The sequence below is a fragment of the Pogona vitticeps genome, chromosome 2, assembly GCF_051106095.1.
Source record: "Pogona vitticeps strain Pit_001003342236 chromosome 2, PviZW2.1, whole genome shotgun sequence".
Lineage (NCBI taxonomy): Eukaryota > Metazoa > Chordata > Lepidosauria > Squamata > Agamidae > Pogona > Pogona vitticeps.
The window spans coordinates 275,457,796-275,485,568 of record NC_135784.1 but is presented as its reverse complement, the minus strand read 5'-3'; the positions used below and the strand labels follow the sequence as shown (position 1 = coordinate 275,485,568).

The following is a 27,773-nucleotide window of genomic DNA, read 5'->3' as shown; positions in this document are numbered from 1 at the left end:
AGGCAACACGACAAAAGAGAATCACCAATGTGTGGTCCATGAGAAAAAAACAATGTACTTTGGGTAAGACTTTTTTGGATCGCTGAAATGTCAGAAAAATTGGAAAGCACCAGCAAACAGTGACCTGGCTTTCCTTTAAAATAAAGATGTCCTGCGAATTGGATTTTAGCATGTTTAAATAGCTTATATTTAATTGAGAGACCTCATAATAGAGATTGTTTTTGTTTCCCATGCTGTATAAATGTATCAGGTGCTTTTTTAATAGACCAAAGTGTGTGAACTGACACAATGGATGGGAGGGAAGAAAAATCAGTAAACCTACAGTGCAATCCTAGTCAGATATACTCAAAAATAAGCCTCACTGAGTTCACTATGACTTAGTACCAGAAAAATACATGTACAATTACAGCTTTACGATTGTTTAAATGCTGTATTCCAAAGAATTCAAATATTTATTTCAATACAGTATTGTTTTTATTAGTATTGTTTGTAAATAACTGAAAAGAGAAGAATTGAACAACAGGTTCTTATTCTTTAAACTCCACAACTCTTAACTACAGTTAACTGTGAAAATACAGTTGTGTGCACATAGATTATTCAGTTTTTTGCCCCACTTTTTCCTCAAGGCAGCAAACATGGGTCTCCCCCATGTATTCTGACACAAACTCTGTAAACATTTTTCCATCTCATGTCACTGTTAGCAAGCAATACATATCTAGTTTTTGTGAGCTTTTGAATATTTAAATAGAAATCCAGAAGGGGGCAAGTTTTGAGATGCTGGTAAAAGTACTTGGTCTGTAGCAGGTCCTTGGACTAAGAAGATTGTTCCCTAGAATGTGGAACATGGACCCCATAACTCCCCAAACAGGCTTCCCCTTTTCGAAAATTGGGCCTCACATACATCACTTTGTGTTGCTACTTAAATCCTCTCTATTTGACTCCAGGCCAGGGCTTCAACCTTGCTTGATGCTCCCTGCATGAGAGAGTCTTGCTTTCTAGTCATGCAATCCAACCCAGTACTCCATTTCAAAGCTTGGAAGCTTTTTTGCTGCTAGCTAAGATTTATCTTGATTTGATGATATCTTATTTTATTGTTTATATATCAGTCTAACTACAGTGGTGCCTCGACTTATGAACATCCTGACTTATGATCAATTTGAGTTACGACCAGCTCCGGCTGCAAAATTTTGCTTCGACTTGTGACCGGAGCTTCGAGTTACGATCGGAAAAAAGGAAGGGAAAAAGGTGGGGAATTCAAATTGCTAACCATTGGTGGTGAAGAAGCTGTTTCTTTGTAGCTCTTTCGCCCCAGCGGTTAGAGTGTGTGCATTCAGAGGAGGCTTTGGACTGCCTGGTAAGGTGCTGCTTTCTGCTTTTTTAAAAACTGCCTGTTCTGGGTGGGTTTTGCAGCATGGTTTTGGGCCGGGGGGTTATGTTTCTGTGCTGTGATGGGTCTTGCAGTCTTTGGGGGTTTTTGGGTGGGGGTTCATGTTCCCGATGGGTCTTGCAGGGTTTGTTTGATTTTTGGTTTCCTTTATTTGCATTTCCAATGGGTCTTGCAGGGTTTCTTTGCTTTTTGGGTTTTTTTTTCCTTCAGCCGAAACGGATTAAACACATTTCTGATGGGTCTTGCAGTGGTTTTTGTGGGGGGGTTGGTGATTTTTTCCCCCGGCCAGAACGGATTACAGTGGTGCCCCACTAGACGCTTACTCCGCATGATGTCGAAAAGGCTTGACGATGACATTTTTGTGATCCCTATTGCGATCGCAAAACAATGGTTCCAGTGGGGGAAATCCGCTTTATGTTGATTAGGAGCCTGTTTTTTCCGGCTCTGCAAAATGGCTTCCCTCCTCACAATGGCTGCTTTCCAGTTCTGCAAAATGGCTTCCCTCTGCAAAATGGCTTCCCTCCCTTCTCAAAATGGCTGCTTTCCAGACGGAAGCTTCGCATTACAGCGATTTTTAGCAGCTGATCGGCTGTTCTTTATGGGCAATCTTCGCTGGACAATGAGATATTTCCCCATTGGAACGCATTGACCGGTTTTCAATGCATTCCAATGAGGATTTTTCTGTTCGCTTGATGACGATTTCGCTGAACAGTGATTTTGCTGGAACACATTATCGTCATCAAGCGGGGCACCACTGTAATTACATTTCAATGCATTCTTATGGGAAATGGTGCTTTGACTTATGACCATTTCGAGTTAGAACCATCTTCTGGAATGGAATAAGATTGTAAGTTGAGGCACCACTGTAGCAGAAAGTGTAGAGGTGCACCCCATAAATAATCTGTAGTTCAGACCACTTGGTGTCCCATGTGTACTCATGCCACTCTGTAATGGGACTGGAGACTTAAGAGTTAGTCAGTGCCCTGTATAAAGATGCTTCCTGCTCTGAGATGAGATGCAGAACTTGCTCTCTGACCTTCTGTATGGCTGGTGAGCCAGTCAGTACCAATTAGATAATAGACTCATCACAATATGATTCAATCCAATTGCGTATAATTGATGCTTCCTGCAAGTATTTTTGAGGCGGGCCCTTAATCAAAGCAAATACAGGATCTTTCTGTTGTTAATACCAGAGTTCAGGCAAGGGGTGCGCAAAGCAATTAGACTACCAGATGGTCATGCATAGCTTGATATTGAATGTGTGCCTTTTTATTTTACTGTAAGATTAATTTAATAGCAGGAAAAGGAGCCAGAGTATCGCTTAATACACAGTATAGATACACTTCCTTCAACTGTGTTTTCATTTGCAAGCACTTCGGCACTGAATATCTATAGACACCATGGACTGAAACAGTCTCTCTCCTCCCCTTAGTAATTTGGATAGCCTGTAACCATAAGGGACTATTCCAAGAAATTCACTAGAGGGAAGTGAAAAGGGTTGGTGGCTATAATAGTGTGATAAATGTTCTGGAAAAGATGCTCATTCAGATGGAAGAACCAATCCTGCCAGTAAATGGTGCTGCAGTTTGGCCCCAGGCTGCCAGCATATCCTTGCATTAATGGTATATGCTTTCCTGATATTCTACAGACAGGGGATATAAGCTACACTTCTCTGTGGGTTAGATTAGAGCTTTAAAAAATTACTTTTTGGACAACAAATCCCAGAATCCCTGAGCCAGCAGGGCTAAGGGTAGTGGAAAATTCTGGAAATTGTAATCCAGAGCAATTTTTTTCAAAGCTCTGGTTTAAGTGTAATGCTTATTTATGGAAAAGTTACATGTGTCATAGGAAGTTCAAGCTGATGCTTAAGGATTTAGTACAATATTAACCAAGGCCAAGATCAAGCTATTTCCTTTCCTGCAACCCCAAAGATTTTTTTAAAACTGGTAAATAGGATGTCATCTTTTTTTGTGTTTCCCGCTCCCCCACAAAATGTTGAGATGCTTCTAGACATGTGTAGAAGTGAAACAGATCAGAATTCGGATACACACAGACATATTTTAGTCCCAGAAATGGTTGTAAACTAGTGTCGTTTAGGAATATTTTAAGGTCCTAAGAGTTTGAGAAAGAATTGAGGAACTTAAGATAATTATATATTTCTACAACCTAAACCAACATTTCCTTTCCCAAACCCTAAAACCACTGGTATTCACTATAAAGAACTTGCCTATCCACAAAATCTTGCGGTGTTTCAGCACTTCCTTTCTTGGTGTTTTTCTTTTGGACTTCTTTTGTTATCCCCTGATGGCCCTCTTGGGCTATAAGGTTGGTTTACCAGAGTGTATCCCAGATATAATGTATTTATTTGTTTGTTTATTCTTCCTTCATTCCAGTTTATATACTACCCCATAGCGCAACCCACTTTTTGGGCAGTTTACAAAAAAAATGCAAAGAAAAATACAAAACAATATGCAAATACAAACTCAACAATCTATCAATCAATAAAACCACTGACTAGCTAACCTATCCTTAGATAAATAAATAAATGTAAATGATATGGGCATCACAAGTATGATAACTAATAAAAGGCAGGCTTGAATAGTTGTGTTTTTGCTAACTTCTTAAAGATTGTGAGGAAAGGCACCTGGTGAACTGCTGCTGGACAGTTATCCCAGAGGTGTGGAGCCAGAGCTGAAAATGCATGATTTCTTATGTTCACTCTTTTCGCCTCCTTTGGTTTTACTCTTTTTAACATCCTGGTCTGAGAAGAGCAGATGGAATGGGTCGCTACTGTACTTTGTAGGAGAGATGTTCCGACAGTTTTTATCCTTTGACAATTTGTTGTTCGTCTTTCATTGAAGAAACTATTTCTGTGTTCTGAAGCATGATACGTGTTTTGAATGTTGCTGGCCAAAAATTTCTCTCAGCTAGTGGAGACCTTCATTATAGCAGTAAAATATGCAAGCCTTACCATTGAGAAAAGCCATTTTCTCTTAGAATAGTTACTGTCCAACAACATCTGGAGAGCATGGACTTCCCATCTCTGATCTACTCCAGTTCCTACCTAAAAAGAACTTCCTTTTCTCTTCTGAAATATAGGGCTAAATTCACCATTACTCTCAACTAGAGTAGACCCATTGAAATCAGTTGAACATTCATTAACATGTGAGTATCCTTTTCCCCCCCATTGGGTCTATTTGGGATGAATGTTGGATTTAGCCCATAGCCAGCTGGGACTGTGGGCAAGATGCTAATTAGCAGGCCTGTCTGTCAGACTCTGTTCAGTTCATCTTCTTACCATTGTTGCCAATGCATATTTATTTGCCTCTCCATCTGGCCTCAATCCAGATAAGCTTTTAGAGGGAGACAGGATAATGGATGTGAAGGTTAACGACAAAAACAACAGCAACCATCATTGTCATCATTTGAGAATTGCAGAGCTGAAAGGGACCCAGTGGATCATCTAGTCTAGCTCCTATCAAGGAGGCCCAGTGGGCAGTAGAACTCCCAACCTCTGACTCTGCAGCCAAAGACCTAAGCCACCGAGCTATCACTGCTTCTGCTTCCAGTTCTCACTACTGGCGTGCTCAGAGCAGGTGGCAGCAGGCAAAATGAGCACCAAGGCTAGGAGTCGTTGGCCAGATGCCATCCTTCTGCGCTACAAGTGGGCAACTTTGCAGGCCACTACCACTAACCACAATAGTGACAGGTAAATCGCAAGGAGAAAGGCTGAGCAATTCTAAGCTGTGCTAGTGCCAAGAACTAATAAGGAAGGAATGTTTGATCAGAGGAAGAAACACTCAAACATTCTGAAACTCCTCATGTTCTGAATATCTATGCCTATTTCGGTGACATCCATCAGAGAATATCTTTTTAAGAAATGTCTATACATGTTGCTGCAAGAGAAATACCAGGCAATTCCATACATAATTTTTTTGGTATGCTTTTTAAATATCCAAACATTGTGGCTATATATATGTGCAAGTTTCACACAGCTTTCTGCATGGACAGGATGTCCATGTCAGAGGAGGACCATTTCCCATTGCAACATTCTGTTGCATGTCCCATATGTTCCTTTATAATCAACATTCCTGTTTATTAGAACATACATAGTTGGGCTGATCTTCTTGCCTTTATCATAGTTTGGTCAGATTAAGAAAATACAGCTTTTATGTTGACGCCTGTCCATGCTTGTTAGTGCAATACTGTTCTGAAGAAATTGTGATTTCGAGAATGGGCTCCTGACAATGGGAGATAACAAAAATTGTCTGCAAAAGCTGAATAATGGGTTTGAGCAAATGGTTTGGATCTTTGGACACCTCCCTGCTGCCTGGAGGTTTGTTTGTCTACCATTTTGCTGGATCATTTTAAAAGATGAAGTCTTGTTCTTGCTTCTGAGGGCACCTTCATGCCTCATGGTTCTTGCGGCACACACCTTAGATTTCTAAAATTTGTGAATGTAGTAAGCAGGTGTTTCAAACTGCATATATTGTACACATGATTTAATATAGACCTCAGTTTGAAAAAGGGTTCCAGTTCATTTTTGACTAGGTGGCAAATTCAGGATGCTGTATTGTCATTTGTGAAACAGCTCTAATCTAGGTGACAATTAGGCTGAAACAATTAAATGTAGTTGGTTTCCCTTTCGAAAGAGACACCCACTTAAATTTCTCATTGAAAAACAGGACTTAGAGAGATTTTATCTTTCTTTGGTTTGCACCTAGAATTTTAAGCCAGTACAAGGGTTTCTTATTCTCTTTTTCTATATCCTTGAAACAAGAAAAAACCTTTCCCTGTTTAAATCTATCCTGATGAAACTACAAATAAATTCCACATTTGACCTTTTTGTACTGCTCATGTTTAATTAATATACATATCTTGGAAGGTCAGCATGTGTTTCAGCCTCTTTAATGCTCTGTGTTTGTCTCATCACTTAGGTTTCGTCACAGCAGTAATTGCTTGTACTTAAGAGACTGGACCATTCACAGCTGGATTAGGCAGTGCCTTAAGTTTGGTGCACAGGATAAGGCTCTATACACTATAAAAAATAAGGTAATGTTTTGGAAAAGCACTGCTTATCAGAGCTGCTTTTCATCAGGGATATACCGTATTTTTCGCACCATTAGACGCACTTTTCCCCCACAAAACGGGGTAGAAAGTCTGTGCGTCTTATGGAGCGAAGAAAACAGATTATATTTTCCTGTTTTCTTCTCCTAAAAAATTGGTGCGTCTTATGGAAAGGTGTGTCTTATGGAACGAAAAATACGGTAATTGGATATCTTTGAAATTGTAAGACAAATTAGTGCACTTTTTACATGCTTCAATTCCTGCTTAGGATAAAAATATGGAGTGGTGGATAAATTTAGTGTGGGGGATATGAGGATTATGAAGATTGCCCATTTTTGTGTTTTCTTCTCATTTTTTCCAGGTACAATATGGAATATTCCCAGATAATTTTACATTCAATCTTTTATTGAATACGTTTATAAAAGATGAGAAGTATGAAGGTAAGAAATCAAATATCTACTGCTTGGTTGTATGTTAAATGCTTCCATAGTTCTTGGATAACATGGCTTCCTTTTGACCGCTTCCTATTATCTAGTTTGGTATAATTTCAGTGATAGCCAAGAAAGGAAAGAGGAGTGAAGTCTAAGTGGAAGCTATTAACACAACTAAATTGCCCAGTATGTTTCAAAAAGTGACATTTTATTAAGATCTTCTGTATCAAAGAGGTATTTCCAAAGGATTAGTTGACATCACCTTCTTGCTTTCACTCAAGACACTGAAGAACTAAATCCAGCCAATACATCATGCAGATGAAAATATTGAACACAAGTGCTTGGAGAAGTTACCTTTTTGTACAACTCCTAGCCACACACACACCCAGGCCAGTGTTGGGAGCTATTGTTGTAGTCCAGTGAAATAACCTTCTTAGTAATGATTGCCATGTACTCACACAAATGGGTTTTGTGCTTGCATAAACACTGAGCTCTCGTTCAGCTAAGACACTTTGAAGAGCTTTGTTTGTGGCGGCTCATCTTGGAATCATCTTCTCTCCTACAAACTGTCTAGGATGAGTGTCTTGGCAAACGACCCCTTTTAAAATTTCCTGTTATTGTGTTTTCCCCTCCATCATTAGATGCTATGTCTGTAGTCTCCGAGATAATGATACAAGAAGGTTTTGATGAAGAGTCTACACAACTTCTCTCACTCTATGTCATGTATAAATATTTGGAAATTAAACCAGAACTTACGGTAAGCTGTTTATATATTGTGTGTGTGTGTGTCTGTGTGTGTGTCTGTATGTCTGTTCTGTATGTCTGTATGTATGGCTGTCTGTATGTCTGTATGTCTGTATGTCTGTCTGTCTGTCTGTCTGTCTGTATGTATGTATGTATGTATGTATGTATGTATGTATGTATGTGATGTTTTATATGCTTAACTCCCAATGTTTTTAATTAACCAAATACACGTTTTTATTCTTCTCCCTTTATTTCTTTTTCATATCTAACTTAATATTGTCTATAGTTTTACTGCCTTTTTAAAATATAGGCTGAATTTTGCACATTATATTTCTTCACAATCTTGTACACAAATTCCTTTACCATTGAATATTCCCATGTCTTCATTCAGCCCCAGCCATTGCTAATAGGAATTGATAAACTACCTTGATGATGGCAGAGCATACATTAAAGTTCATACAAATATATATGTATATGCTTCCATATATACATGTGTGTGTGTGCCCTGAGAATTCTGATGGCTACTTCTTAACTGCACACTATCCTCAGATATCTTTCCACATGGAAAAACATGTCTTACCACATAATAAAACCGTTCCTTCTCTGTGCTACCCCATACCATTGGCTGCATCAGCTCTGCAGTGCCTGGAGCCCTTCTGAAAATGCCCACACCCACACCCACACCCACACCCACACCCACACCCACACCCACACCCACACCCACACCCACACCCACACACACACACACACACACACACACACACACACACACACACACACACACACACACACACACACACACACACACACACACACACACACACACACACCATTCAAGTGGCCATTCCTATACCAGAATATCTTATGCAAACTTTACTCTCCTTCTCCTCAACTTTCTCTCCCCCTCCCTCTGTCTCTTAAATCAGATATCTGACTATGCAGACATTTTAGGTAACTTCCTTCCAGGCAGTGGCTAATTGAGACTTTACTGTTCAGGATTTTGTTAATTATTAATTGCAAAACAGCTGAGTCATTAGCCACTCTCTTGCCTTCTCTTCGTCATTTTCCGTCAGAGTCTTGATGTACAACAAAGGGTAAACTACTGCTTAGCCATGAAGGTGTCAATTAGAAACAATCTAATAAGACAAAATATGCATATGTTACGAATAGTAATCTTGTAGACATCATAACCTAAATCAAGATCTGATCCCAATGAGAAGGGATCCATTGAATAAATGGCTTTTCAAGACTTGTGTAAATCTCATTGGCCAGAATCTCATTGAAAAATTACATCAGCAAAACCCCATCAGCATGAATTTTAGCTTTGAAATGATGGCAACAGATTTATTTGCTGTGGTATGTCATGTGACCAGTATGCATCAGCCCTATGCTGGCCAGGATTCTGGACATTGGTTCAGTGAGTCCTCTCTAACTGAGATGAGCAGTTGGATTTAGACCCATGATTTCAGTATTAGATCATCTGCCCTGGCCCTTGCTATTTATAGCATCACATCAGATCTCTGATAAAGAGATCTAGAGATCTTAAAGTATGCATATGTTTAAAATATTTTTGTTCACCTGATGAAGTTAGTGAACTGATATGGATGTCAGATGTTTTTTTCCTAGTTTCAAAACCACCTATTTCTGCCTTTTAATGTTTTTTTAAAATTGCTTTTTACTGTTATTGTTGTGAACAGTTTTTATTATCTTGGTAGAAAGAAGTCAAAGTAAAAATATGCAAGTCCTCAACACTAGCAAACTTTGTTGATTTTTTTAAAAAAGATATATACTGTTTAACAAGCAAAAATAATTAAAAAGTAAGGGTACAATACCATGCAGCTGCTATAGGATTATAATCAGTTTGTTTGCTTAGCAGATTCTGTTGTAACATATGGAAGAATGCAGAACACGAAGAAGTTACTTTTTTGGATCACAACTTCCAGAATCTTAAAATTTCAAGTTTTAAAAAGTAACTTTTCTGGGATCTGGGAGAATGCTTATGACACAGAATGTCACAATGCATGCTAGCATAATTACTGCCAGATGTAGCCATTGTTGTTTTAACATTGGTTCTGAGCAATGTTTTTGTATTTTCAGTGGGTGGAAGAAAAGAATCTTGGGGCATCCCTCTTGTTAGCAGGCTTGAAACAGAATAACACAGTGGGATTCAGTTCTCAACTGTATGCCCATTCACTTCTTGGTAAGTTTCTAAAGTTTCAGTTAAAGCATTTTCTTACTACTACTTCTCAGCTCACAGTATAATGAACTATTCAGATTTTTCAATTAAATTTTAATATTATCACTGAAATATTACAAAAGACAAGCCAATAATGGAAGCAGTCTCTCAAAAACCAATCAGGGTTTCTCCATGTTCCTGTTAAATGTTTGCAAAGCCGATCTTGAAACTGTCTCGCTGCCAACCTCTGTCCTACCTCCAAATCAATGGAAAAAGTGTAACTAGTGGAGGAAGGCTCCTTTTGACATTCAAGAAGTTCTCCGAAGCCCATTCTAGGATGCAGGTGATAAATGGAAAACATTGGACTTATACCGTATTTTTTGTGTATAAGATGCCCCATGTATAAGACCCCCTACTTTTCTAACCCATTTTTTTTCTTTGCAAGAAAGTGGAGGAGGAAAGCGATTCCTGCTTTCACCCTCCACATTCTTTGTAAAAAGGTGCTTTCCCCCTCCACGTTTTGCAAAGAAAATGGAGGGGGAAAGCAATTCCTGCTTTTGTTGCAAAAAGCAGTTTTCCCCCTCCACGTTTTGCAAAGAAAATGGAGGGGAAAGTGATTCCTCATTTCCCTTACATTTTTGTTGCAAAAAGCAGCTTTTCCCCTCCTTTTTCTTTGCAAAACGTGGAGGGGGAAAGCAGGCATCAAAGCACTTTGATCCCTCCCCCTCTCCTTTCTTCCATGTATAAAACGACCCTAAAGTAATTAATAATTCCTTTAATTATTTTAAGAAAAATGTTGATTTATACACAGAAAAAATACAGTAATTTCCATGCTACAGGTCTTGTGGTGCTCCATAGTAAGCCATACACCAGGCATCATTTGTAGCTAAGGAAGGGCCTTTTAGGGCTTATCCAATACATAAGGGAGCCCATTCTGCCAACTAGGGAAGGGTCAGATATGTTTAACCTTGTTTCCTGTTATCCCTAGAGAGCAAGGCTGTTTGTCAAGAATTATGAAAGATGTAGTCCAAAACATCTGGAGTGCCAAGGTCCTTATCCTTGGTGGTGGTGACTTGGCAGTGGGTGCAGAGAACTGGCAGGGTTGTAGTGTGAACCCTGACTTTGGAGGGCTGATCTTGAAAGGGCCAGCTTTACATCCAGCACTGTGGTGCAGTGGTTAAACTTCAATACTATAGTCAAACCTCTGCTCACAACCTGAGTTCAGTCCTGATGGGTTCAGGTAACTGGCTCGAGGATAACTCAGCCTTCCAAGGTCAGTATAATAAGCAACCAGCTCACAACCAGCAGGGGAGAAAGGAAAACTGTGGGACAGTATGACAACATGAAACTAGATTTCTCAAGCAGAGAACACATTTTAACTCTCAACTTTGCAGTCTTGGCTCTGTTCTTGAAATAAATATTTACAGCATGCCCTGTTCCTCAGAATATCAGTCAGCGGATGTTAGAACAGATATACGACTCCTGAAATTGCAGCTCTTCCAGTTTTGTTGAACTGCAGCTGCCATCTTTCCTAGTCAGCCTAGCAAATGGCAAAGGGTCATGAGAATTGCAGTCCGACAACATCTTGAAGACAGTGTGTCCCCCATTCTTGCTTTAGGAGCTACACTTGTGGGCCCTGGGCAATTCTTAGTCTTCATGACTCTCAGGATTCCTTCAGTGCACTCTAGGTTTTCAGAATCTGGGTCATTTTCATTGTAGAGATGAGAAAAGGTACTTTTTGAACTATAAGTGATAGAATGCTGATGTGTTCTAGAAGCTATATTCTAAGAAAATACAGTGGTGCCTCGCTTAACGATTGCTTCGTACAACGAAAAATTCACTTAACGATGGCTTTTTCGGAGCGATCTTGTGCTTCACTTAACGATTTTCCCTATGGGCGATTTTCGCTTAACGATTTCGGGACCATGCTTCACTTAACGATGACAGTTTTAGGTCCCCTTGTTTCGCTTAACGTTTTTTTTTACAGCCCCGTTTTTGCTATTTTTAAAATATTCTAAAATGTTTAAAAAATGTTTAAAATGCTTGGAATCATTAGTGCACCTAATAAAACCTTCGTTAACTTAATTTGGCTTTGTTCTGAGTCTTTTTGATTTTTTTGTGAATTTTTCCCCCCATTGAAATAGGCTTCAATGCATTTCAATGGGTTTCGCTTAACGTTTTTTCCTATGGGGATTTTCGCTTAAGGATGGTAATCCGTTCCAATTGGAACAGATTATCCGGTTTTCAATGCATCTCTATGGGAAATGGTGTTTCACTTAACGATGTTTTCACATAGCGATTTTTTTTTGAACCAATTAAAATCGTTAAGCGAGGCATCACTGTAATTTATTCCATCTCTGCCCCATTGTGCAGGGCTCTGTTTGGGGCCTAAATTCAACATCAAGTTGGTAGACTGGGTGCAGTAGGTTTTGTTTTTGTTTTTTGTCTCCTTTCCCACCTGCCAGCCCTCTGTGCCATCCAAAAACCTGCACCCAGTGGGTTCCCAGGTACTCCAGAGGAGGTTTCTTGGATGTACAGGGGATTGTAAAGGAGGGAGAGAATTCCCCTCTACCTGTTTCCACTGTCAGAAGCAGTTCTGGCAGCAGAACACCTCCACTGTGGATTGTACCCACAGTATCCTTTTAATTCTAATTCATGTAGAGTTTTTAAAAAACTCCAAACAACTCTTGGTACTTTTCTCCTTCCCTGATTGGGTGTTCAATAACATATTGTCTTTAGCTGCAAAACAGTTTTGCCCCACCTCCAATGTCATACATTTCCTCCTCTCCTTATACATCATGGTTTGTTAACGGTGATAAGGTTGCCTATGATTTGACAGTGTTAAGGATGCTGATTCTGATTCTACCTGACTCTAAGACCAAAAAAGCAACCTCCAGATTCTCTTGGAATAAAGAACAAAGCTACAAAACAAATTGACAGATTTGCATTTTCCCTAGAACAGTTGCTTTATTTATTCACTTGAGTTGTCAGTATATGCCTGATTCCCATACTTCCACTCCTCTTTGGTCTCCAGTTATTTATTTTTGGTGGGAAATGTAGCCAGAATCATTTGAGAAAGCATTGTACTTAACAAACCATTTTACTGCTGTGTGCAAGTAACTCTCACCTCTGTTGCTAACATTGAAAGCTATTTTCAGAAGATCAAAAGCTATTTTCTGCAATGTCACACATTCTGAAGTCTTGCCAACTTTAATGGAGTAGGTCTCTGCAAAGAGTGAAAGATGTCTGTGGGCATTGCCTGGCCTGGAGCATCTTAGCAGTTTATATTTAGGTATAGTCCAATGAGCTTTTATTTGTGCACACATTCCTCTGGTTCTCTGATAAGTCCCTGCTTCAGGAGGAGAAATGAAGGTGTGTTGCAGTAGTTTGCATTGTGAGATGTACCTCTGTGATTAATGTGGACAGTTAAAGGTGATGAAAAATACAGTAAGAGAAACATGTCCACTTCTGAAAAGTTCTGAATTCATAGGCTGGGTTTTACTACCCTGATCACAGGAAGAGCTGGGTCCTCTTCATAAGAATTTTAAATCAGCAAGTGTGTGTTTTGTTTATTTGATTTATATATCGCCCACCTAACCAAAGGCCACTCTGGCTGTTTTACAACATAAAACAGAACAAAAGGCAAAACATCTAATCGTACCCATTAATCAAAACATCAATACTAACATAAAAACAAATACAACAACATTTAAATATTGAAGCATTTAAAATAGCAGTATTATGATCTTACTGGCTAATAGTTTCACCAGGTTCTTAAAAATTGTATAAAAGCTGTAACACATGGTGTAGCCCTTAGTCACAAGTACATCTAGTATTCAAACAAATACAAATTGTATCTGTAGAAAAAAAAGGGCAATCTGCAATGTTTAATCCATCATAATTGAGTATCTCTAGCAGTTCCAGAATTAGGAGAATCCATGCCTATGTCACAGCAGGAAACAGTCTGTGAAAAAAAATACATAAATATGTCCCCTTCCTTTAGTTGTAGACCTGACTTTAGCTGACCTTGAGGAGCTCCTCCTCCTAAAGTGTGGTTTTGTCTGAGGGGAGGCTCTCGCTATTAACAAAAGGACAAAAGGCAGAAAAGCCCCAGTCTAATTAGTGACAAATGTGTTACTGGAAATCTTGTGGGGAAAGGTAACCCTTTCCTTCCCTGCTATGGACCCAATAAAAACCCACCCTACTTCTTTTCCAGTGGCACCTTGCCTTCTGGAGCTAATGGCAGATGTGAGAGGGAGTTTGAGTGGGGCCTCAGCAGAAGAGGAGTTAAACTTCACCCCGCCCTCTGTTGTCTCAGTAGAAAAGGGCTTCCCACGTGCTGTGCCCACTCCTACTCCCTCCCACCCCCAAACTGTTTTGGCCATCTTTTTTTTTTTAAAGTGACACAATTGCCAGTGACATGGTAGTGTAGTTTTGACCCCAAGGATGGGGAGGCTACTTCAAGGTTTTACTATGTTATTGCATTAAATCAGAAGTGAGCAGCCTTCTGAGTTCACGGGACTGCATGCTCTGATCCCCCAAAGTTTTTCTTCAAACATGGGGGTAGGGGCAATTGAACTTCCTTCCGCTGTTTAGTGGAAAAACGTTTTTCTTTAAAAAAAAAAAAAAGTCCTCAGAACATTGCAGAAATGCCCTACATACTTCTAGAGGGCACAAGGGACGGCTGCATTTGGTCCCACCAAGGTATGTGCGTTGCCTGCCTTTGCTTCAGATGATGCAGTAACTGTTGTGGTGGTTGCCTCATAACAGGAAAAGTGGAGTTGCACAAGGGGCTGCAAGCTGTGTACACCTTGATGCCTCTCATGTGGACTCCGGGGTACCTGAACAGAGCCTTGCAAGTGATGGAGACGGTGGCGCTTCTTCCCAGTGATGTCAAGCTGTGCAAGGAAGCTGTAAGTGGAAAATCATTTGGCAGACTTGTCTATTGTAAATAACAGAAGAACAGATATTCAAAAAGAGTCCAGTGGCACACTTCTGGAAGAATTTGTTTTCTGGACTACATCTCCCACAATGTTGTGCCCAGCATGGCCACTGGCAGGGAGATTCTGAGAGTTGTGCTTTGGCTAGGACATTTTGGGAACTTCCACCCAAAGTAACATTTTCAAGTTTTTATTCTATGAAGTGTTTGCTTTCGGTGTGCATTGTCTTCACCTTGGGATGTGTGTGTTACATAACGGGGAGTTGTCCTTCCCAGCCCAGGTTCATCATCCTGCTTCTTACACAGGTTGTAACTGTGTGTCCCTTGCCAACTGCTGCGTAGTACCACTGGATACTGGTTGTTGGTGACCATGAACTGGAAGGCATGATTGTCTAATGTCCTGCTTGTGGGGTCTTTTAGTATATTTGCTTTTGTGTGATCAATATGACTCTCAAAATTTAGAAAGGTCCCACTTAAAAGAAAAGTAGGTAGTGTTTGCATTTTAACAATATATGGTCTGCTGCTGCTGCTCCTCCTCCTCCATCTTTTCCTCATCTTCTTCATTGGTTTTATTCTCAGTATTGAAAGAACCACAAACAATGAAAGGTGCACCAGGTAGATCCATATAATCTTAACCATGATGCGTTTTGCCCAGGAAAATACAATAATGCTAAGATAAGTGAATGGTAGTAGGAAAGATGAAGACCCCACTTGAAATGAATTGACTCCATGAAGGAGGCCACAGCATTTAGACTGCAAGCAGGGCTTTTAATGATAGGACCTTTTGGAGATCATTAAGTCACAGAGTCACCATGAGTCAGAAGTAGAGATGGGCACAAACCAGGAAATTCGTGGAAAACTGCTGGTTCATTGGTTTGTATCGGTTCCAATTCGGAGAACCCAAACTGAGCCAAACTATGAACTTTTTAGATTTTTCCTGAACTTCCTGGATTGTTCCTCTAACCCTTCCCATTGCTCTGTCACCTCTGTATCTTTTGCTGCTGCCACCACTTTGAGAAGGTAGCTCAGTGGCTCCTGCAAGTCAGGCTGCCTCTCCAAAAAAAAATTTTTTTTAATTGTTTTGAGAGGCAGCAGCCATTTTAAAAGTTTAAAAATTTGTGGTTCATGGACTTCAACACACCACGAACCAAGACGAACTGCCATTTTCATGGTTAGTGCCATGACGGAACATAACAGCAATGAGACTATTCTAATTATTTGCAAGCCTGTTGCTAGCGTTTTGCTTCTTATAATTTTTTCTCATTTCTGTTGCAAAGTTGGATGTGCTGGCAGCCATTTTACAATCCAGCCCTGTGACAGAAGCTTCTCAAGAAGACCCCAAGGATTCAGAAGAGAAGCCGAAGCAAGCAGAGTTAGAAGAATCAGAAATACCACGACTACCTGAGTACCTGAGCCGATATGAGGTGTGTACTTCCTTTTCAGCTGGGCATTGGCTGAATAAAGTTAGCTAGCTATTGTCCATAGCAAAAACTGTGGCTATATTTTCTTTATTCTGAAGTAATGCTCCTGTAACCCCTAGTAGTAATGCACTCAGGATTTTGTAAGGTATTGAGAATAAATTGTGCCTTGGTGTTTCAGATGGCTAAATTGTCAGGTGAAAAATATGCTCAAGGGTCTCTGGTCTGTTGCCTGGGTGCTGGAATGTTATTTTTGCTTTCCATACATCAGACTTGATAAATCAGTTTCCTGCTAACTAAAGTGGAGTGTCACTCCTGATTCGTTCACTTGCCCTTGTGTTGTTTCTGGCTTGCTCAGTCACATTCAGTTGTTTACTTATCTGTCAGGCTCAGATGATTTTCTAACCAAGATTTGTTCCCTTCTCTATGCAAAATGCTGTATTATGTTTTTGGACTATAGCTTCCAGAGCCCTCCCCCAAAGCCTCTCTATTGATTATGCTAACCCGGGAGAGGGGTGTCTGAGAATTAAAAAAAAAATTAAAGTAATTTTTCAAAAGAAAACTCTGAGGAAGTAGTTTGTCAACACAGAGCTCATGCTCAAATAAATTGGTTGATCTTAAAATTGACACGAGACTCTCCCCTTTATGTTATGGTGAAGTGGACAAACATGGGTGACTTTGAAAATATTATTAAGTAAGCATCCATGAGTGAAGAGACTTGCTTTGGGCTTTTAGAAAAAAATGAGAGACGATCTCCTGGGAAAATATTCTTGCGGGCTATATTGTAAAGGTGAGAAAAAGTTGCTTTCATTTCTTAATGAGCTTCCAAGATGTGGACTTGAAGGCCTGATGGATTGGTCACTGCAGGTTGAAGGCAGGTGTCAAAGAAATATTAGATAATTCTCGGAGGTAAAGCATTAGCTATACAGTTCCTAGCCATCTCACTTGTCAATATTTTGGGAAAGTTGAAGGACGTGTCCTTGTCGGTTACATAGTAAGAAGTAAATCTCCCCCAGCCAGGCAGACTGGGGGAGGAACACCACACACTATTATACTCAGTGTGCCTCCACTGTGGTAAAGAGAAATGCTCAAGCAACACTCTTGATCAGTCAGGAAGGCTGTTCAAATATTGCAGAGTTGACTGCAAAGCTGATCACTTAAGCATATATAAATCTTGCAACAATTATTGATCCAGTGTATCAAGGTTGCTTGTATTGTGACCCAATCACTTTGGTGACATCTCAGAGAGTGTGAGGACCCAGCAGTGTGGAAATAGTGCTTGTGTAGCCTTGCTCACCTGATCATGTAAATGGTTCAAACTGGGCCAGGATGTGAGCATGCATGTAAGCCTTGCCTCCAAATATTATCAGGTACCTGGAACTTCGGGCATTAAATGCAAAAATCTGTTGAAAGCCCTGTAACTCTCTTTGGCTGAATGCTGTTGCCCAGTTGAGAAACTGTCCTTTTCAGGGTTTTTAGTAACCATGTGCAGCTTTTTCAGACTTCCACTGGAGTAGTGATATTTGGGGAGATGGCTTACACCCAACCTACCCTCTACTTTTCTGCCCTGCTAGGTGGGGCTCTGCCTCTCACGGCTTCACTGCTGTGTGCCCGCACGACTCTGCCCCCGTGCACTTGGTTCCATCATGACCAGAACCTAATATAATCTCTGCACAGAGAAAGAAGAGAGCTGTGTGGAGGGAAGTGGAGTCGTGTGCATGTGCCCGTGCAGCAAACATAGTGAGAACCTTGCTTACATCTACACCTGTGCCCCTATATGTGATCAGGTGTGTGCCTGAAAAGCCCTCTGTCCCTGTTATAATGCAGACTTAAGGTATTAACCCTCTAGTGCAACCTGCACTGCAGAAGAAGTTTTTGAGCTAGCAGAAATTCCAGTCTAGCCATACAAAACGTAGGAGAGCTGCCTTGTGGTCTGACAGATGGTCATCTACTTTGTCATGGAAGTATCCCTCGTGCTTCAAAGAGAGGCACTTTGATGTGTGTGAGTTAGAGTGTCACACCAGAGCTTCAGGAGATCTGTTCCAAGACCCTGGGCCTGTCACCCTACCATAGCTTCACAGCAACATGAATGGAAGAAGGAGGTACCATGAACAGCAAAAATGGCAAGCCAGTTGCCCTCCGGGTGATGGGGCACAATAACTTCTATCATCCCCAACCATTGGCAATGCTGTCTGTGACTGTGGATATAATCCTGCAACCACTGGAGGGCTACCTCCTTGAGATGTGCTCTCCTGAGCTCCTTTTAGAGATAAAAAAAAAATTGTTATGAAGCTGAGTAAATAACATGACACAAAAAGTATATCAGAGGGTTGATTTGGAGTAGTAGAGAGAGTGTTGAATGGGGACTCAAAAGATCTGGGTTCAAATCCCTGCTCAGCCATGAAAACTCATTGGGGGGTGGTAATGGTAAAACATGGAACATCTGACATACCTCAGAAACCCTGTTTGGGTCGCCATAAGTCAGAGGTGACTTAACAGTGCATAACGACGTCTATATTCTTATGTTAGACCCATTGTCTTTTTTCAGCAGTCCAGAGTCTAAAGAATAATACAGGGGAGTGGTGCCTCCTTGTGGGTCATACCAGACCCTATTAAAAGTCAGTCTGTCTAAATAAAATACATCCAGTATGAGGAAATGATTCTTTCTGGTGTGAGAGCAAAGAATTAAATAGAAAAAGAAAGAGAGAGAGAGAACTAGACAGCTCATCCCACACTCTGTGAAGTTTCTCCATTAGGGCAATTAATTTGTGTTTTATCTGGGGAACATCAAGCTGTCCAGTAAAACTTCCATAACCACAAATGGCCCTGCTTTTTAAAGCACTTAAGTGAATTAATATTTTTTATGATTCACCAGGGTATGTTGCAAGAAATACTGTGTCACATATATAAGTAGAATCCTGATATGATATACTACTGCCCAGCTGTCTGGATTCACTGTGCTTGGCTCCAGTGGAATCCTCACCACCACCTTCGGCCTCTCCCCCTCATGCACCCATGCAGGCAGAACGGAAGCATTTATCATGGAGCGGAGCTATAAGTCACGTGAGCCATTAGAAAAAGGCCGTAGAGGAATGTCCTGGGCAACTGGTTGGAGGCTCGTGGGATCTATTTAGTATGCCATTAGTACAACCTTGCTGAAATTGTTCCGATCTGTTGAAAGGAAGGTTAGCTGAAGCAATTCAGGGTCAGGTTCTTGCATCAGCATAATGATGGGTGAGAGCCCTAAAATGTTTAGCTTGCTGGCTTAGTCATTCATTACTTCTTTTCATAAAGAGTTCCATATTAATGGTGTTATTCCATTGATGGGGCAAGCTTGACACACCCCAGCACTTAGTGGAATTACACATTGATCATTCTTTTGTCTTTGCTTCATTATTGCTAAATATGGCAAATCTAGTCGACATTTTTCCTCTTTTTTGTGGAGTGGTGGGGAGAAATGTGGAAGGACAGAGGAAATGTGCCTTGCTTGTGGCCTGCGTACTTTTCCAAGACAAAATGCAGTTCAGCAGTAAATTTTTGTTTTCCAGATGTGGGAGCCAGGAGGCGGACATATTACTCGGACTAAGTAGATGGATTGTTGATCGCTTGCACCGGATTAGTAATTTTCTGCTTTTCTTTTCTCCCTACTGTGACAGGAGCTGAATTCTAAACTGGAGTCACTTGGCAAGGTGGAGTCTGTGCGGTTGCTGACCCTGGCCACCCAGCTTGTTCAAGAAAAGCTGCCAGCGCTTGAAGTGGACGACATTGCAAAATACAAGCAGAGACTGAAGGAGTGGGAGCAAGAACAAGCCAGTCTGGAGGAAAGGGAGAGAGAGATGAGGGAAAAAGCCAAGCAGGAGCAAGAAGCCAGGAAAGCACCACAAGCATCTGCTTAAGATTGTTGTGTGTGGACCTCTGCCAGGCTCCTGGTGAGCAATAGGAGCTGTTAGGAAATGGGTTAGCAGCCCTGTTGTGATTTGGCCTTGACTGTACACTGATTAAACTGTGTTGCATATCCATCCAATAATATGTAATTATGATTCTTTCTCTGAAGGCCTCAATTTTCTCTTTTGTGTCTGGGAGCAAAGAGCTATTATCTGGTAGAAGTGATTCATTTCTGAAATGAACTCAGTGAGACAGTACACTCGAAAAGGCTGTTGCCACAGTCAGTATTTGCTGTTGTGCTATTTTATATAAAATGTTACTAACAGTAGTCCAGATCTTTATATATGTGCTGTACTCCACTCTACCCATCCACTCCTGTGGCTTGAGAATCATAGCCATTAAAAGCCCCCCAGGGAGAAAGGACTCTTAGTGGTTATTAAGAGGATCACGCTTCCCCATGTGGGCCCCTCCTGATGAGTGGAACTGCAACTCCCATTACCTAAAGCCAACTTGGCAGTGGATTATGGAAATTGCAGTCCAACACATTAGGAGGAGCCCGTGTTGGAGAAGGCTGCCTTAGTTATTTAAAACCAAAATGACACATCATTAGGGATAGTACACGTACATGAATGATAAACAGTCATCTAGCTGAAAAGATTAGTTCATTTAGTTTCACCGTTGTCTGACAGAAGCTGTCGATGTCCTTAGCAGCTGCCCAAAGTAAGTCTTTCCACCACCACTACCTGAAAAATTTCAAGCAATTTCTAAGCTTTCCATAGGTGTTTTTATTTGGCTGGTACTGGAGACTCACAGTCCTGATTGACTATGCACACAGTCTCATCTTCTAAGACAAGTTTATGTTATTTCACATTCTCATAGTTGGTACAAACTATAGACATACAGTCTGTAAATGCTTTTGCAGATCAGTTTCAACCTTTTCTCTTCACAGCTGGCCACCTACTTTGGCTACTCTTTTCTAACCTATGTGTCAGTCTCTACAAATGTCTGTAAACCCATAGTAATCTTACAGAGATTACTGACTCTGATTCTGTTAAATTACAGGATCAATCTTGATTGCTCTGCCATCTTTTTCACAGGTTCTAAGTGTTCTTATATTAGTAGATTGATAAAGGATAGATCTGCTAGTCTTCTCTACCACTTCTTCCACAGTGTAAAAAACAACCCTCAGTGGCCGAGGGGAACCTCTTTCAGCTGAGGGCAAAATTCAGTTGTAGAGAAGTTCACAGAGGCCACAGCCTACTGGTAAATTGGGCTAAGCACAAAAGAGTAAAATAAAAAAAACCAGCATATTTTAGCTCAGACTATGTCATGGTTCCTCTGTCAGGACTCTCATTCTCTCTGGCCACTCAGTCACACTACTCTTGCTCATCCTGGGAGAATCCAGGGAAGAGTCAAATCTGGTGAAGGCCAAGGAATTTGACTGAAACCGTATCACTCCCAACATACCAGTCTCCCAGATTTGGCTGTGCTCCATAGATGTCTAAAACAAAATGAAACAGAAATTCCCAAGACTGGGCACTGAAAGCTGGCACACCAACCTTGTGAGGTAGCTGCCACCACTCCCACACAAATACCATTATTTCCAGTAGGTAACTGAAGCAAGACCTGGTTTTAGTACCACAAAAATCCAGACAACTGCTTGAAAGGCAAAAGTAAAAGTAAAAAAAAAGTCAAAAGGGCAAAAGAATAAAGGTTCCAAATAGTAATGAAAATTGTTTTTCAAAATGCAGGAGTAACTGCACAGACAAACTTAAAGGCATTCAAGAGGAATAAACCAGGAAATAGCAACAGCTAATCTGCTCTAATACTCATACCTTTAGAAAGAGTGCAGTTCCGGGACATGCACAGAATGCAGGAAGGTAAATGGACCCAGCTTCATCCTTATAGGCAGACTAAGCCACTTCTAGACATTGTGGAACAGCAGATGAGCAAAGCACTTTCTCTTCAGAGATATGCTACGTTGACTAGTTTTCCTAATTTTCTTTTATATAAGTAAGTGGGCCATTACACACCTGTTGCCAACAATATCTTAATTCCCTTTCATGTTCTGTCAGGACAAAAGGCGTCTTCCTGACCTGCTCCCTTTCCATCGCTGAAAACTGCATAATTCTCAGGGATGGAAATGGACTGACTTCTTTCAAATCAAGGGTTGCAGTTAAAGCATTAGATTCCTTTTGGGGCTACTTTGATATACCTTCTAATAAAAGATGAGCATGGAAGTGTCAGTTCTTCTCTCAGTTTTTTTCAATAACAGGAGGTAAGTTTAAAGTGTAAATTTTCCTTTTACATGTTAACCTCTGCCTCTTTGTTCAGGTTCCCAGGCACTCACAACAGAAGCACCGAAGTGTTCAGCAACTGAATTCCATATTTTATATTTCCTAGTTCCTCAGTTTCTTTACAGACTGCTAGTAACAAAGCCTTACGAAAGACATTTCAGCCTTTTAGATGAAGAACGAAAAAGACTGCACAGAACCTATGTGATGACAAACAGTCATATTATGCAGAGGTCATCCCATCTATTCAAGGAAAACTAGATGTTTAGATTCAGACTCCAGGAGGTTCTCCACACCTGGCCTAGGTTTATATTTGTTTTGTTGTATGGTGTTTGCATTAACATTGCTATTTCTGTCAGCAAGATTAGGAAGGGGGGTGGTCACTCTTTTGCAGCCACCCATTGGACTCCCGAGACTTGCTGCAGAGATACCCTCTGGAATTAGCTTTTCAGAAATGCAGAACACTGCAAGCGGAGGGGAAGAATGCTACTGCTAGAACAAAGCTGGATTTAGGCCATAGTTTGTTCTCCACTAATTTAGATTTTATCAGAATGCTGGCATCTGCCTCTTTTCTCTAGTTTTGATTCCTTCATATCTTCAGTCTTATTTTACAGGCATGTAGGGTCCTCTCTTCAATGTATATACCCAATTTGCCTCTTCTATATTTTTCTTTTATGACTCATTCCAAAACTGCACAATCAAGTGAGCTGTTTTGATCTATATAAAGTAGAGATTCGTATTTGTATACGAATACAAATATCCCTGCACAGGTGGCGTTAATGAGGGTCTAGCCCCATGGAGCCAGACAGTCCACCCACTGATCCGCTGCGGATGGCGTGATTCTACGAGTGGCTCCGCAGCTCGTGATCCGCTTGCCACTCTTCGACCGTGCAGCAAGGCTTGTCCTCCTGCCAGGAGTGGCGAGCAAACTGCGCTACGGAGCCATTTGTAGAATCGTGCCATCCGTGGCAGATTGGTGAGTGGACTAATGCCACCTATGCGGGTATATACGTATACAAATACCTTCATCTCTAATATAAAGCCTTCACCAGGCCCTCCTCTTCCAACACTTCCTAGGATTCTGGTTTTTCATAGCCAATCCACCACTCTGCCATCTTGAATTCATTTGTTTCATGCCTAGGTCAAGTATTAAACCTTTTTTTTTTTAAATTGAGTGTTGCTTTAGTTGGTTGAGCCCCTGGTGCAACAAAACTTCCTTGGGTGGAGACAGTAGTAGTTATCCATCTATCGTGAAGTATAGATTCCTATAGATCTGATACAAAAAAAATCATACATGCTGATAGTATAATGTACTAGATGGTACAGTGGTACCTCGCTAAACAACGACCCCACTAAACGACGAATCCGCATAACGATGACTTTTTGCAATCGCTATAGCGATTCACAAAACAGCCATTCCAATGGGGGGTTTTCGGTGGATGTAGATTAGGTCCGTGCTTCGTGAACCATTTGTTCACAAGACGATGATTTTTTCAGCTTCGCAAAATGGCTGCCCTGTGTTTTCCGGACCCATGCTTCTCAGGGCAGCCCTTTTTACAGCTGATCGGCGCTCACAAAATGGCTTCCCTATGGGCGATCTTTGCTGGACGACAAGGTATTTTCCCCATTGTAACGCATTAAACCGGGTTTCAGTGCATTCCAATGGGGAAAGGGTTTTCGCATGACGACGATTTCGCTAAACAGCGATTTTCACGGGACGGATTATCGTTGTCATGCGAAAGCCCTTTCCCCATTGGAATGCATTGAAACCCAGTTTAATGCGTTCCAATGGGGAAAATACCTCATTGTCCAGCAAAGATTGGAAGGATTATCATCACCACTGTATTTTGGACCATGTAACCTGGGTTCAAATTCGTGCTTGGCCATGGAAACCCATCTGGAAGTGCCATTTGAAAATCTTATTAGGGTTACCTTAAGTCAGATGTGACCTGACAATGCTTGACACATGCATACATGGGCTGTTTGAGCATACTGGGCACCTATAATTTGTACAGGAAGAGTGTTTTCCCTGCTTTTGACTCCCAGCACCTCTATATGACTGAGCAACACTATCAACTAGTGTGGATAGCAACATCAGCCTGACCACATCAGTCTCTTCTGATTTTGGAAGCTAAGCAGGGTCGGACCAGAATGGTACAGTACTTGGATTAGAGACCACCAGGGAATACCAGAGCTGTCAAGGTAGAGCTAGGTCTGGGAGAGCCATTACTGCAATCAGGGTTGACAACACTAGGTCAGATGGATTTATGAGTCTGATTCAGTACAAGGCAGTTTCCTATGTAATGTGCATTGGTAAATGCCTGTCATTTTGTAACAAAGAGCACACAGGGAGATGACATCTACAGTATTAGCAGAAAACTCCAGTAACATAGTATAGCTTTCATCTTCGAACTTCTTGGTGCTATATAATTTGCCCAGCAAGACCAATCATTAAATTGGAATGTGGATGATTATTGATAGGATAAATACATTGTTAAATTTTATTTATTTATTTATTAACTTTATATCCCACCCATTTAGACGTCTGCTCTAAATGCCCTCCTAATCGGTGCTTTTATAGGAATGAGCGTATTTGCCTTGTTCTTTTTATGTTCCAGAATTTTCAAAGAAATCTGGAGGATGTCTGAAGTCCCCATATGTGCAGTTGGCTTCTTAAAAACCAGCTCCCAATTCTCTGCTTTCCTGTAAGAGCTTCACCTTCCAGATAAGCCTTGGGTGGCGAGAGGGCTCACATCTGGACAGGCTGAACGAAACCCTGACAGTCTGCAGGAGCAGACTAAGTGTGGCTCTCATTGCAGATTATGTGAAATTTTAAATAGTAGGTCATCTATGCATTAACCCAAGACTAATAGACAAGTAGGGCTGCGGGTGAGGTCTGGCCTTGTTTTGCCAAGTGAAGCTTAACATAAGTTCCTGTTACCAAATCCCATTATATGCAATTCCTGCATCAATTCTGCATGTGTAAATCGTTGCATGTGCCACTAATCTGTTGATGTTCATGTGGGATCTGTAACAGAAACAAATGTGGCCTGTGCCTGTGTTTTATAACAATGAGACCATCACAGCATAATCCTACACATTTGTTCCGAAGTCCTACTGTGTGAAACGCAGCTTACAAGCAAGCAAATCCGGCTAGGATTCAAGCTTGAGGTTCTCTTTTTTTCCTGCATGTTTTTCAAAATTGTGGATAAAAAGGTAAAGGTTCCCCTTGACATTTTTAGTCCAGTCGTGTCCGACTCTAGGAGGCGGTGCTCATCCCGTTTTTCAAGCCGTAGAGCCAGCACTTGTTCGAAGACAGTTTCTGTTGTCATGTGGCCAGCATAACTAGGGAGCGCCGTTTTACCTTCCCACCAAGGTGGTACCTATTTATCTACTCGTATTTACATGCTTTCAAACTGTTAGATTGGGAAGAGCTGGGACAAGCGACAGGAGCTCACTCTGTTGTGTGGATTCAATCTTAGGACTGCTGGTCTTCTGACCTTGCAGCACAGAGGCTTCTGCGGTTTAACCCGCAGCACCACCACATCCCCTAAAGCATATAAGGTGAACACAAAACAGAATCGCTCTAGAGCAATATGGTTTATGCAAAATAATTATTAATTCTACAGCATGCTCCTTGCTTATCTGCCTGCTGAATGGAAAATTACCTCCTGTTCTTTACAGAACCCCAGAAGCCTGTGCTGCAGGGTCAGAAGACCAGCAGTCATAAGATCGAATCCATGTGATGGAGTGAGCTACCCATGGTGGGTAGGTAACAGTGTTCTGTGTCTAGTTGCGCTGGCCACGTGCCCACGGAAACTGTCTACAGACAAACGCTGGCTCTACAACTTGGAGACGGGGATGAGCACTGTGTCCTAGAGTCGGACACGACTGCACTAAATGTCAAGGGGAACCTTTACCTTATATGCCTTAACATGGTGTGACTTGGAAGGACAGATACATAAGCAGACCTTGAAATACCAGCCCTGTGCCCTTGCTTTTAAAGAACCCCTACTCTTTAATCCACAATCAGCTCTTGACTAGGAGTTTTGTGTCCAGTAAAGCATTCAAAAGATCTGCACACTAAGGGTTATTTTTTTTGTTTCATTTGATATGCAAATTGCTGATTCAAATTCACAGCAGACACCAAATACTTTAATGAATAAGTAAGCAAATATACAGCACTCTCCTTCCCTCTATTATTCACAACACTCAATCCAACAGAGAAGGTCCATTATTCACAAGAGGAAAATTACACTATTTATTTCCCTCCCATCTCAGAGCAGGGTTGGTCAGTGTTTTGGTGTCCCAGAATGAAGATACTGTCTACACAGCTGGTAAAAGGACATTAATAAGCCTATTCACACTCAGAACAGAATAAAACAAAGAGGTCCAGGCTCCAGAATATGACTAAGGACTATTTTATGTTGTCAGTTGATGTCAAAGATGGTCTTGCTATAGCCCATGCCTTTTTCTTACAGCTTTTGCACTCATCTCCATGTGTGTAGACACAAGAGTTCCATGACCCCATGTCTTCCAGAATAAGCTGGCTTTTTCAGTCTTCAGTTTTGAATTGCATTTGTAATTTGAACTGGAAATAGGCACAAACCTCGCTTCAGAGGCTCATGCCAGTTCACAAGCATGGCACCAGATATGCCACATGTTCCTTTCCCCGATTTCCCCAGCTGGATTGGCCCACTCAGCAGCTGGCACACGCTCTGTCCTCCTCTTTGGTAGTTCAACCAGTCACCGGCAAAGCACGAGCTTCGCTGCCCCACCTCCTTGGCTCATCGCCCACTCAGACAAGGAGGCAGGACTGGCAAGCCCATCCTCCTGCCATGGACTGGCTGAACAGCCTAAGAGGAGAGGAGCGTTCCCCAGCTGGCGAGTGGGACATTGGCCAGGGAGGCAGGGGAAGGGGACATGTGGCACCTGTCTACGAACGAACATGAACCTCCAAATCAAGGTTCATGCCCATCTCTAATCTGAACCCTTCAATAATGTTCAAGTATTTATACCCCCCTTTATTTGGGATGAAACAATGCTTATCACTTGCAACTAAATATAGGAATATGTGTGCCATTTACATGCTCCTCAAACATCTGTGGCTCAAACCCTGTTCGGTCACACATCCTGCCAGCCTGCTTTTAGGTGTTAGCTGTACCTCTGCATTAGGTGAAGTAATGACTTTCTGAGCTCCATATTTCAAGTTACTGAATTAAGCATTAAGCTCACTCAGACAGATACATCTTAAGAGCCGGGCAAGTTGTGGCACTCCAGTTTTTAAAAAATGCAGTTCCCATTATTGCTCACTACTGGCTGCCCAACATATTGAGAACCACAAATTGTCCATCCTTGGAGTATATTTCCTTATTGGCTTTAGTTGAAATATGCATGAAGTCCTTGCACTGGGGGAGGCCTGTCAACTTTTG

At 41.3% G+C, this 27,773-nt stretch overlaps 1 protein-coding gene across 2 annotated transcripts in view; it reads left to right on the top strand.

Moving 5' to 3' along the window:
- The window catches only part of MRPS27 (mitochondrial ribosomal protein S27), a 62,670-nt gene extending 42,481 nt beyond the window's left edge, over nt 1-20,189 (top strand). For both annotated transcript variants that reach the window (XM_020790257.3, XM_072992631.2), the window contains exons 5-11: nt 6,325-6,439; nt 6,816-6,894; nt 7,527-7,642; nt 9,727-9,829; nt 14,576-14,718; nt 16,022-16,168; nt 19,819-20,189. In XM_020790257.3, the coding sequence (XP_020645916.1) occupies nt 6,325-6,439; nt 6,816-6,894; nt 7,527-7,642; nt 9,727-9,829; nt 14,576-14,718; nt 16,022-16,168; nt 19,819-20,058 (943 nt within the window). In that variant the 3' untranslated portion in view covers nt 20,059-20,189. The remainder of the gene's footprint in view (nt 1-6,324; nt 6,440-6,815; nt 6,895-7,526; nt 7,643-9,726; nt 9,830-14,575; nt 14,719-16,021; nt 16,169-19,818) is intronic.
- The last annotated feature ends 7,584 nt before the right edge of the window (nt 20,190-27,773 follow it).